The sequence below is a fragment of the Cyrtonyx montezumae genome, unplaced genomic scaffold (assembly GCF_038088225.1).
Source record: "Cyrtonyx montezumae isolate F1298 unplaced genomic scaffold, pur_monq_1.0 scaffold_2, whole genome shotgun sequence".
NCBI classification, from domain to species: Eukaryota; Metazoa; Chordata; class Aves; order Galliformes; family Odontophoridae; genus Cyrtonyx; species Cyrtonyx montezumae.
This window is the reverse complement of record NW_027071936.1, coordinates 60,339,299-60,351,391: the sequence shown is the minus strand read 5'-3', so window position 1 is coordinate 60,351,391 and position 12,093 is coordinate 60,339,299. Positions and strand designations below refer to the sequence as shown.

Sequence of the window (12,093 nt, the reverse complement as noted above, 5' to 3'; positions counted from 1 at the left end):
TGAACCCCTGCAACGATAAATGCTTCACATTGCAAGAAGTATTTCCTTTGTAATAATTTCAGCTTGTTGAAAAGTCTCTTAACAATCTTTCACCTAATATTGAACATCCTAAGGAACTGCTGTTGGAAAAGAAGCACAAGTTGTATCTGGCATCTTGTGGGTGGGAGAAGGACCACTTTGCAGGGGTTTTCAGTCATTCGTAGTAAGCTTGGTTCAAATCTATATGCAGGGTAGATGAAGTTTTCTAGGTAAAGCCACCTCAGCTTGTCAGCTGGCTTGATCTCATTTATCACTGACGCAAATTTATTTTAGATACATTCTTCACTAAGCCACTGAGTTAGTATTGTTTACATAAATCCAAGTGACAACTTTTTAGTAATAAGACTTGTCAGAGGGAAGCCTTCAAAGAACCTGTCTTGCAAGTTAGTCCTATTCAGTAATTTTAATGGATAGGTGAAGCACTGCAATTCCACATTGCTACATCAGTTAAATAAAAGTGGCAATAGGAGTGTCACCAAACTGAATTCTTGTAGAGCTGATAGTGTATGAATAATGAGCATTTGTGAGGAAATTATAAACAAAATACATATAATAATGATAATAAACTATTGGCTAAGATGAAGTTTACTTGGGATCACACAAGCTTTCTTTTGGTGGTAGCATAATTTAAACTAGATAAAAGCCACTTTGTTTATAGATACTTCATGTGGAAGCACTTGGATAGCAAGTACCAGATTTTGAGTTAACATGATGATTACGTGATGCCAGCTGTATCTCAGAAATTTAATAGATTTGTGTTAATATCTTGTTCCTAACATGCTGAAAATTATATGCTTTACCTTTCAGAGAGTGAAATAAGTGACCTACTTGGCAACAGCCTTGTTAGCTTCTGGAACTGAGTGTTTGTTTTGTAATTGAGAGCAATACTTATGCTATCTGCTCAGCATTTTTCTGTCTTCTGCTTGTCTTTACAGACAAAACAAGTGCCGATTCTCTCAAGTTAAATGAATCATCTTTTTGTGATGCCAACATTGTCTCTCTTCCTCCTTCCCCATTACAACTGATTTCCTGTGCTTAGGTACATCATTCCCAGTGAAGCACGATGCAGGCATTGTACTGCAGCTGGCCAGTGTGCTTTACAGTCACAAGATGTCCAGCCTGCTGCAGCCACCTGTCTGTACACAACATCTTAAATCAGTGTTAGTGCCATGCTGCTGGTTGTCATGGCCAGATGATGCATGTTGTGGCTAATGTGCTCTTCTGCCACAAATCTCATTTTGATTCCTCTTGTTTCCCCAAATGTCCTCTGTGACCTCGAGGGGTTTGTGCAGTTCCCCTGTGCTACTCCCTGGCTGCCAAGTGGAGATTTGGTGATTTCTACTTGTGATCAGTATGGTGAGATGAAATGTTCGAGCTCTCTGACATGCTATGATATTAATGATTTCTATTAAGTACTATAGCCGTTAAGTGTAAATGTGCTCTGTGTTGGGCTCCAGCATAGGTATGGATTAACTGGACACATTAGCTGTATTGATGTGGAGGGCTTTCTGCCATCTGGAACTGGTGCCAGATTTCTCACTAATGCAGCTTGGCAGCTGTTCAACTTCTGGCAATTTCTGTTTCTCCCACTACGTAATTATTTCAGAGCTAAGAGGTAGTTTATCCACATTTGAGAATAACATTGAAATTCGGTGCTTCAAATTTTGGGGTATAATGAGAGTCGCCAAAGCCTTATAACGTTTCTCAGAATGCTTGCCTCTCCCCAGGCTTCGTTAATTCAGGTGGATTCATTGTAAAATGGCAGGCAGTCCAGTAGCTGTTGAAGGAAGGTGAAGGGGCTGGCGTGTCTCACTGACTGATTTATGGTTACGTTTTCCTTAATTGGAAAGTTTTCCCATCTCAACAGTTTGGACTGTGCTAGAATAAAACTCAGAAGGGATCATAGAGGAGGCTGTGAGTTTGTACTTGAAATACTATGCTCGGTAAAATGGATTAGTGGTCTGCACAATTAATCAGTAGGCTGAGTTGATACGGATACTTGAATTTTGATTATCACCACCTTATCTGTGATTTCTCTGGTTTCTGTTCGTACCTCTGCAATCCATATAGTAGGAACAAAGATCGTTTTTTGTGGGAAACCTTCCCAGCATTCCCTGTTGGTGCCTCTCAGCTGGTGACTCCTGCAGCTCCTCAGTAATCACTTCCTCTGCCCCCTGCAATGCTGAGGCTCCCTGGCAAGCAAGCGTGTGTGAACAAGTACAAGTGCATTCTGCTCTGTGTCACTAAAATGTGTAATTATCGCATTCACATCAGGTGTTATAGTATCGGTTTTCAAAGCAGGACACTGCTACTTCTAAATCAGTGTTGGATGCTATGGTATTTTGTACTTTTATCCCTGTAATAACCAAAACTATTTGCAGATGTTTATTCGTATACACCTTGCCCCCCTAAAAATGAAGCTCACTACAGTTTTGCTACTGTGTCATGTTAAACCATGGTAGGTAGGAACCTCCAAGCTGTTCACTGTTGCCAGTCACATATTTATACCAATTTACAAGTTACTCCTTAAAAGCTTTTTGGAATTAAATCCAAAAAGGATTTCTTTTTGTCTAAAACAATAATTAACTCTGATAGCTTCCTGAGTTTCATGAGCGTTGCTGTGCTAATAAACCTGGAAGTGTGTTACGCGTTGCTGATTACTTTCCTGCTTGTTAATTTTACATTCACCGTACTGTAGTGCTAGGAAGAAAACTTAATCCTCTTTAAATATGATTTTGGTATGGTTTCTTAAAAGGACTTGACCTCTCACTGCAAAATCTCGAGTTACTTAACAATGGAAAGCAAAATGGAAAAAACAAAAGTGTAGATATCTGCCTTCTGTTACTAAAACTTTATAGTCAAGGGCCTCTGTGGGGTGGGATTTCCTTGACTGTGGACAGGGAGTGGTGGTCACCTCCATGGAGGTGTATTGATGGTTTATTGCATTGTTGTATTTTTTTTTCACAATGTTGAAGATATATTATACTGTAATATCAGTTAGCTGCAGAGGTTATAGTCACCACTGAGAACGCTAAGGAACAGTGTTTGAAAACAATCCACAAACCTTGCTGTGCTAGAGGCCTGGCCAGCATGCTGTCCTGCCTGGCAGTGATTGGTACTAGAGGAATGGAGAGAGGAGCAGTGGTCTGTGTGTAGAGTACCCTTCTGTGTTAGCTTTCCGAGTCATAACAGCCCAGAGATATCCTGCATCACATTTTCTTTAGAATCGTGTTGAACCTGTATCTCACGCACGTTTTACAATCATTCTTTGAGGTGATCTGTGTGCTTGACTTCCATGATGCCCTATCCTTAAATCAATTAGGGGTTTGGGGCACAGATCTGGTTTCAGAAAGTGAAAATTTAGGCTATCTTCTTATATCTCTCAAGGCACAGGGAAAACTTTCTGCATATCCAGAAATCACGTAGGATTTTGTCAGCTCCATTCATCTGCCTGCAGAAGCTCAGTGACATACTGAGCTGTGACTTGAAGAGGAGGTGAACAGCTCTACCTGTGCCTGGACAGCACCCAAGGCAGAGCTCCACTGGGCTGCACAAGGGAGGTGTGCCCCCAGGAGGAACCGAGGCTGCTGCGTGCAGTGGGTTTGCTGGGGGTGGGCAGTGCTGTATGGGGAGCTGCTGGGATGGGATGGGTGCTCCCAAGAGAGCTTGGTGCAGAGCAGCTGTGGGGAATGTTTTTGGTCCAAGTGCAGGCAGGAGATCATACGGAATGGATTAGATATTCTGATGGCTTTCTGGAGGCTTTTCTGGGAGTGGAAGAGATAAGAGTGATAGGTTGCTTTGGTATTACTGTGACACTCATAGAAAGCATAGGCTCAGATGTTTCAACAAATGCAATTGTTTAGCTCCCTGTAAAAATAAATAAATAAATAAACTAATACACTGAATTAGTATAGAGTACCTTTGTTACATTAGGACACGTAGAATGAAATGTGTCCTTAATCTGTGCTCAGTGACGTCATTGTCTTCAGTGTGTGTCATTCCTAATGCACTTGACAGAGTCAATGCAAGTGCTATCTTTTTTCCTGTAGGAGAAATCTGATTAAATGCTGTGTTTGGAGCAGGCTGCCCAGACATGTGACGGTGTTGCTGTCCCTGGAGGTGTTCAGGAAGCATACAGATGTGGCACTGAGGGATGTGGTTTACTGGACGTGGTGATGTGTTGATGTTTGAGCTAGATGATCTTATTGGTCTCCTTCAATCTCAGTGGTTGTATGTTTCCATGATTTTTTTTTTCAGCAACACATTGCTGTTGAACTGCTGAGAGCTCATTGCTGATGAGTTGAATTTAATTTATTATTTCCTCTGCTTTTCCTCTTTTCCTGAGTTTTCATGAGACTTTCCATCTCTGTTTTTGTGGGGTGTGACATAACCAGGCTTCCACTCCAGGAAAGCCTGAGGTGTGTTTCCAGTGCAGTAATTCACCCCTCGGCTCTGGCTTTGGTTGCAACGTGCTGTTACAGCAGATTATGACAGACTTTGTTTGAGTGTGTGTGCTCTGATTGCTCAACCAGTTCGTCAAGGTCACTCAGGTGAGCTCGGAGTGTTGGTCACAACTGGGATTCTCACTTTCTTTGTAGTCTCTGGTGCAAATTATCCTGTGCAAATAGTCTGCCTGTTCTCCGGAAAATTCAGATTATAAAGAGGTGAGTTATTGTGGCAGCAGCTTGCAAGAAAGTGTTTGGTTTTTTTTCCATTGTAAGTAATGTCTATAGAAAGGAAAGGAAGATAATATTTTCTCCCAGTTAACATGGAGTGAAGAGGACATGCACAGTTCCTGTTTTCCTGATCTATTCCAGCTTTCCTTCTGGCATTTACCTGTACAAAATAGCTTTTTGAAACTAGAAGCTTTACAATAACTAAAATGCAGATCTATCTATCTATAAGTGTATACATGTATACACACACATACATCTTTTAATTTTTTTTTAAGAGCTTTTGGTTGTCCAGATTTGACAGTTGTCTAGATTTTTCCTTCCTTAAATTTATGCACACTGAATTGTATCTGTCAACATACTGCTCAGTAATTAGATCTTGTAAGGTCCTTCTGCCATCCTGCAGCATCTTGAGTAATGCGAAGAATTGGAAGTAATTGGTTAACTTGGTCAGATCAGGTACTTCCTTGCTAAAGACTTAGGACAAGGGTGGTTTCCATGTTTTGCTGTGGGATCTTAATAGATATTTTAGATACTTTTCTCCTTTGTTAGTGGTGAAGTAGGAAGCATGTGTTTTTGTATTGTAATTATTAGTGCAACTGTTAGATCATTAGGCTTCTCTAGGACTCTTGGTTGACTGATATCTGCTCTTGATGGCTGGTTCACGTATGTCCTGTTGCCCCCACACCTCCTGTCAGTGCCTTGCTTGGAAGGGGATCCTTCAGTGCATTTTCATCAAGGCTTTCCCTGGGAGGATATCTTTCAGCTCCTCCATAGTGAACAAGAAGAACGCATTCGGTGTTTCTGCCAGGACCTTTTCTTGTTTGAGCATTTCTTTACGCATCTGATGTTTGTTTACTTTAACCTTATAGGTCCTGACAGGCTCTTTACTCCCTATATTACTCAAGTGCTTTGAGAAAGGTGAAGGTTATAGTATTCATGCTTTTCTCCTCGTTTCTTTAAATTCTGGGTGAGAGTATCTCATTGTATTTTTTTTCTGTCTGTTTTAAGCTTGCTATTGTTTCAGCCCCATTTGGACTGCTTTTACAAGATTCTTCTAATATTTCCTCTAATATGCTATTCAGCCATCTCCCTCTCTTCCCTGTCAAGTCATTGTTCCCTTCCTGCCCATTCCTAAGTCTTTGCTGTGTATTGTTTTTTTTGTGATATTTTGACTGTTTCACATAATGTTGTAAATCTCCTTATTGCCTACAGACATTTTACTCCTAATGATTCTGTTTGTTTCACCTTGTGTAGTTTAAAAAAAACCCAAACAACGAAACACCCTTATTTTAAATTTCTTCGCGTTTGTTTCTCTTCCAGATATTATCACCACCACAAAATTTGGGGAGTTTGATACTAATATTTTGAATCGAGTAATGCACAGTGCCTAAGATCAAGAGGCACTGTGCTACTAACAGAAGACAAGGCAACTTGTTCCACGGAGCAGGCATTCCTGACATCCAGTATTGCCTTGCCATTTAGCGGATATTGGAAACATCCCAGTATTTTTCTCACCTTTTTCCAGTGTTTCTGGGTGCTCTTCTGGTCCCTGAACACCAACATGTTTCAATACTACAGCTGACACTTTTTTTGTGTGATTGTGGTCTTTGAGTGTAGAGAATGGAAATGTATTTCCTCAGTGTAAAAGTGGAGATTTGGGATGAATTTGTTCACTAGGATTTTCTCAGAAAAATGTTCTTAGAGCCGCAGATAGCAATTTAGTTCTGAAGTCTGAAATAGATTCTTTGTTTTCAAATACATATATATCCCACTGAGCAGTCAACCTACAGTACTTGGAAGTTCTCTTTCCTTGAAGAAATATTACTTTTTTTCCACTTTCCAAAAAGTGAATTAAAAAATAATAATAGCAGTGAACTTGTTACAGTTTTTGTTACCATCATTCCAGACCTGAGCTGCTTCAGTTGAGTGAGACGGAGGTGTTTCTTAAAATACCTGCTCTTCAAAGTTTGCGTGTAATACATTAGTAGTTGGGTTGTTTCCTATTTGTATCTTTCCAAGCAATTGTTTGAAGATTGTGTGTTATCCTCTGCCTGCCTGAAGATGCTGCCTTTCCAGAAATCTGAGTGGTTCATGAAGCAACTACTCACTGGTCTGGAGATGAGTGAAACCAAAGGGTGGTACTTCATATTGTGGAACTTCATTTTAAGTCTTGGGTTTGTTAGCAGGGCAACAATATTGTCTGACACGTCCGAGTGTTACCAGAGGTGCTGAGGTTCCCAAGTTAAATAGTGGAGTTGCTGTAGCTGTCTTGGAAGTGGTCTCAAAAATAATATCAGACAGTAGTGGGTAGAAAAATGAAGAGCAAAAAGAGGTTACCAAAACTAGGAGGGATGGAGTGGAAGCATGGGTTAAATTATGTCTGAAATTCAAGAGATGAACCAGTGCTCACAAGGATGGACGATGGGGGAGAAAAAAGAAGTAGAAAAAATTTGACTACCTCTCCTCCTCCCTTCCTTTTTTCAATCAAATGCCTTTACATTCCTCTTCCCATCACTGTGGTCTGGGGCTCTTTGCCATCATCGACTTCAGTTTGTGTGCTGTCTTAACTTTGCTCTTGTTCTAGTGTCTGCAGATAATACTCTATGAAAACACTTGTGGCTTTTGAAAAGCACTTCATTGCTATCTGGTGTAGCTTCTGTAACACAGTGCAGAAGAGATCTGAGAGATTTCTGTATGAATTATGACTGGCGTAGGAGGAAAGCTACTGCAATGCAATAGCTGGATGCAATTCAGTGGCTTCCTATGGAAGAGCCTTCCTGGTTAACATGGCACATTTTTCTAAGCAGTATTGTATTCAGCTTTCTAAAGGAAGGAATCTTTGGTAATTGTCTCAGTTCACAATAGAAGCTTAAAAGCAGAGAGCAAACAACCAAATACAGAGGGGAAGAAAGTTGTTTTGCTTTTGACTTAGTTTTTCCTGTATAAGTTCTTTCTGATCAGAGATGGATTGCTAATAAAATAGCTGTACTGCAAAAGCTTGAAAGACATAACTTGTTCAGTTTTGCATCTGTAGAATTTTATTACAAAAAAAAAAAAACTTATCCGTGTTTACGGTCAATCACTGAAATTTCAGAAGTTGTTTTATCAGCCCTCAGATTCAGGGGCAAGGTTATTTATTTATTTATTTTATTTGTAATGCTGTTTTTAGCATATAATTTGATTATTGTAACCATTCTGCTATTGATTTTTTCCAGGTTTCGCTAAATGGTGCACAGTTTACAGACGGTTCCGTTGGATCAGAGTTCACAGGTGTTTCTCAGGTAAGCACAGCCAGATTTTGTGGGTGTGTATGGCAGCAGACTCGTATTAATGGGAGAGAGAATTACAGTGTGGCATACAGAAGAAAACCCTGGAAAAGATCTGCAGTTTTGTTTGCATTAAGGATTTTGAGAACTGAAGTCAGTTTCTGATCACTTCACAGTTCGAGCTTTAAAAAGCAGGGAAAATAAAGTTTTATTGTTATAATAAGCTTGAAATTGGACATGGGCGTGAAAAAAGCTATGCAGTTTTATGGTAATAAAGCTATTCTTGGAAATAAATCTAAATACATAGCAGAGGCAGTTATTTCTGTTCCAGTTTGTCCTACTTCCAACTTTCCTTTGTGAATGTTATATCTGAACATGTTTCAGAGAGAGAAAGTGAGACTGGATGTTTTCTTGCAGAGATCCAGCTCTTTTTTTCATTATTTTTTTTTTGTTAAGCTTGACCGATGAAAAAGTCTCTTGCTTTGCTTAAAATACACCCTTAGCTCAACTCTGATTAAGCTAAGGAGAAATACAAAATATTTGCATGACCAAAATCTAAGCTGTTCAGAAAGCTAGTCACAGTTGTTCACTGCATTCATAATCTGTAAATACAGAATGGCAATTCATAGCATGCTTTTAGCATAACAAAACTAGTACAGGAATTGGTGATCTGTGTGATCTAGATTTTTGTCCAGGTTCTAGCTATTATCCTTTTAAAAGTAAACTACTTAGTGTCAGCACTTACATGTGTGGCCATCCCACTTTTCATTCTTAGCATGTTGACTACATCTTGCTTTTGTTTGGATCTTAAAATCTTTCTTTAAAGTTCTTGTCTGCAAGTATCAGCCAAGTTGGGAGACTCTGTTAGGATTTTACTGAGTCAGCAGGTTAGCAACCATTAAGATGCTTGTTCCTGCTCTGTTTGCCATTGTGTGTTTTTGTTTGTTTAATGGTACTGATAAAAACTTGCATAATTTAAGTTGTAGCTTCTAGAGGACCTTGTAGTGTGTCTGGGGTCTGTTTACCCTGAACTTTACCTTACTGGAAGTGTCAGGTTGCCTTCACTTCTGCATGTTTACATTGTTTCCTCTACTTTTCCTCCTTGTTGGAAGGTGTTCTGCAGCTGATGTTCGTAAGATTTTGCCTTCAGAAGCTGTAGAAGTGTCTTCCTCGTATCCACAGAGACATAATCTGGCTTTAGAAATGTATTCTAAGAAGGAGACTTTCAGGGCAGCCTCAGCAGCCTGCTGTGGTTTCTGTGCTGGGTTTAAGTATCAATATAGTATCTGCAGTTCAGGCAAGAGGAATGCTTAATTTCAGAAATCTGTTTGTGCTTGTAGAGGCAATAGGGGGATGGCCCCAGACCTCCAGGAGGCAGAGCAAGTCTTTCCTCTTAAAATCCAACAACCTGCATTAACACCTGGTAAAGATGTGTACTTGACTTGGTTAAGCATGAGTTCTCATTAAAACTGTTAAAATAAGTTTATCTTCAAGTTCTGAAAGGAGGAGTATTTGGGAACATTATTAAAATGTGGAGTTTTAAGGTCTGGAACTTAGTCTTTTTTTCCATATCACTGAATTAATTTTATAAATTCAAACAACATAAAAATTAGGCTCGTTAATGCTATGCCGTTTCTCTTCATATGTCAGCAACAGAGAATGGATTTGACTTACTGTGAAGACAAGCAGTCACTTGTGTTGTAGCTTGACTTAGTTCTTTTCTCTATAGCACTTGTTTCACCTATGCTTGTGCAGTACAGGCCTGCAGGATCATACTGCTGAATTTAGAGTAGTACATAGATAGATGCTTGTATGCTTTATTTGAATTGTGCCTTTCCTTTCAGAGAGAATATAACTGTTTTTTTCAGTATCTAAAAAGGGCCTACAAGAAAGCTGGAGAGGAGCTCCTTTGTCAGAGAGTATAGTGATAGGACAAGGGGTAAGCAACTCCAAGAGGATATGTTTAGATTAAATATTAGGAATAATTTTTTCAGTATAAGGGTGATGAGGCACTGGAACAGGGTACCCAGACAAGGTGTGAATAGTGCTGTCCCTGGAGGTGTTCAAGACCAGGTTCTATGTGGCTTTGAGCAACGCTGTCTAGTGAGAAATGTCCCTGTCCATGGCAGGGGGTTGGAACTAGATGGTCTTTAAGATCTCTTCTAACTCAAACATTTCCATGATTTTATGATTTTGAGGCTTGCATGGTGGATGTTAATAATGAGGGCAGAGCTAGTAGCTGTCCAATGGGACGAATCTGAGACTGTGCCTTTATAAAATCATAGGATAACCAAGGTTGGAAAAGACCTCCAAGATAATCTAGTCCATGTTTTGTTTCATCAGTTATAATTTTGCTGAGCTCCTGTGAAGTTATTTGGCTTGCTTTGCTTGACACGTTGTAGTGCACCAGGGCTGAACCACGATTTCATGCACAGTAGCATCCTGGAAGAGAATCTTGGTTGCCTCTGTCCTCATAAGTATATTTTATTCAGTAGTTGATTAGTGGCTTCACTGATCAATTTTGTTAAGGTGAAACTAAGCTTTTCTTTTACAATAAGCTGAGCTAAAAGTGTCTTTGATGCAACAAGTATTTCAAAAGGGAGGTGACACCGAACTTCAGAGCTATTACTTTCCTTTTCAATTCTGAGAATGACAACAGTAAAAGCAATAATACTTTTTATTTTTACTTAGTAGTTTTTCTGCTCTTAGACTTAATTATTTTAGAAAGGCAAGCCTCATCTCTGATTCTTAGATAGAATTTATTCATAATTGCAATTGTTTGCCAGGCTGTGGTATTTGATCTTAAGACAATCCAAATAGTCAGTGCTGAATGATAAGTTTTACTTTGAGAATCTCAGAATATATTTTTCGGGTATGTGTTCTGTGAATAACTGGTTCTCTCTCCCACCATTTATTTGTAGACACCATTTACCTTTGGCTTGGGCCAAAGGGCACCGTATACAACTGGTGAGCATTGTCTTCTTTGTAGAAGTGAACGAAAAGATAGTTCGCTTTCAGAGAGCGGAATAAAGAATTCTAGCAAAACAGCACTTTCCACATCTCCAAAAGCAAACAATATGCTGCATCTTCCACTGTGGGTGTGTCCAGACTGTAGACGAACAGTCGAAAAGGAGGAGAGGCATGCTACAATAGAGCAATCTCTTGTGGTAAGTTGAAGTACTTCAGTAGACTATGAAGATGTGCTATAAGATGCTGAATATGACTTTGTGCTTTGGCACCACTTAAACTGCAATTGCAGAGAGAGTATTTTAGTTGATGCTGAGTTTTTAATGTGAGCTAAATGAAACAGGTGAATTGTTCCATGCGTTCGAAAAATGGGAGGTTTCAAGTCTGGGATTTGGATAGCTGAATAGAGAAGTTCCTCTTGCTGTTGTTGCTTTTTCTTTCCTTAAGAAAGAAGGACAGCTTTTTGTAGTGTGCATGTAACAATAACTCATTCACAGCACTGCAAACACTGCTTTAATGTCCAGTGTAAGTATTTCAAGCTATGCTTTTTTTTTTTTAAGTATTAAAGAGTGTTCTCAAATGAGAATTCAGCCTCACTTAGGGGTGTCTTTGTCATGAAAAGACAAAAAAAAAGTTTGATGCCATGTCCAGCAATCCCCCATTTAAATTGAACTATCATACTATGTGGAAAAAACAAGTGTTCACAAATGATTTGGGAAGCTTTATGTTTCTGATAGTAGCCTGTAGGCATATACAGATTTTATTTCAATAAGCAAATCAGTGTGAAATAAGATTGTTTTTGTATAGCATATGCTGTTAAATTCATATTAACAGAGGGGTTCATGTGGGTTGTAATACAGAAGATTTAAGAGTATATTACTTGTGCTTACAGCTGAAGTTTGCTGATTTCCTTACTGTTAACAAGGGTTAGGAAAACTAATCCCAGAAGATTACATCAAAGGGGATTATATTAGTAGCTGCATGGTAACATATTGTAGAGATGACAAAGAACAGTTAAACTGAAGCACATTTTTGTTTAACTGAGTAAAAAGCTTTGACACATTTCACTGTAACTGAGCTCAAATAGTAAAGAAGTCATCCTGCATGTGCAAGCAAGGCAGAACTTGCTTTGTAGAAGTCTCATT

At 39.3% G+C, this 12,093-nt stretch overlaps 1 protein-coding gene across 1 annotated transcript in view; it reads left to right on the top strand.

Annotated features, from left to right (window-relative positions):
* The window catches only part of FAM193A (family with sequence similarity 193 member A), a 73,297-nt gene that overhangs the window by 22,716 nt on the left and 38,488 nt on the right, over positions 1-12,093 (top strand). The window contains exons 2-3 of the mRNA XM_065735847.1: positions 7,931-7,996; positions 10,903-11,148. Of these exons, the coding sequence (XP_065591919.1) occupies positions 7,931-7,996; positions 10,903-11,148 (312 nt within the window). The remainder of the gene's footprint in view (positions 1-7,930; positions 7,997-10,902; positions 11,149-12,093) is intronic.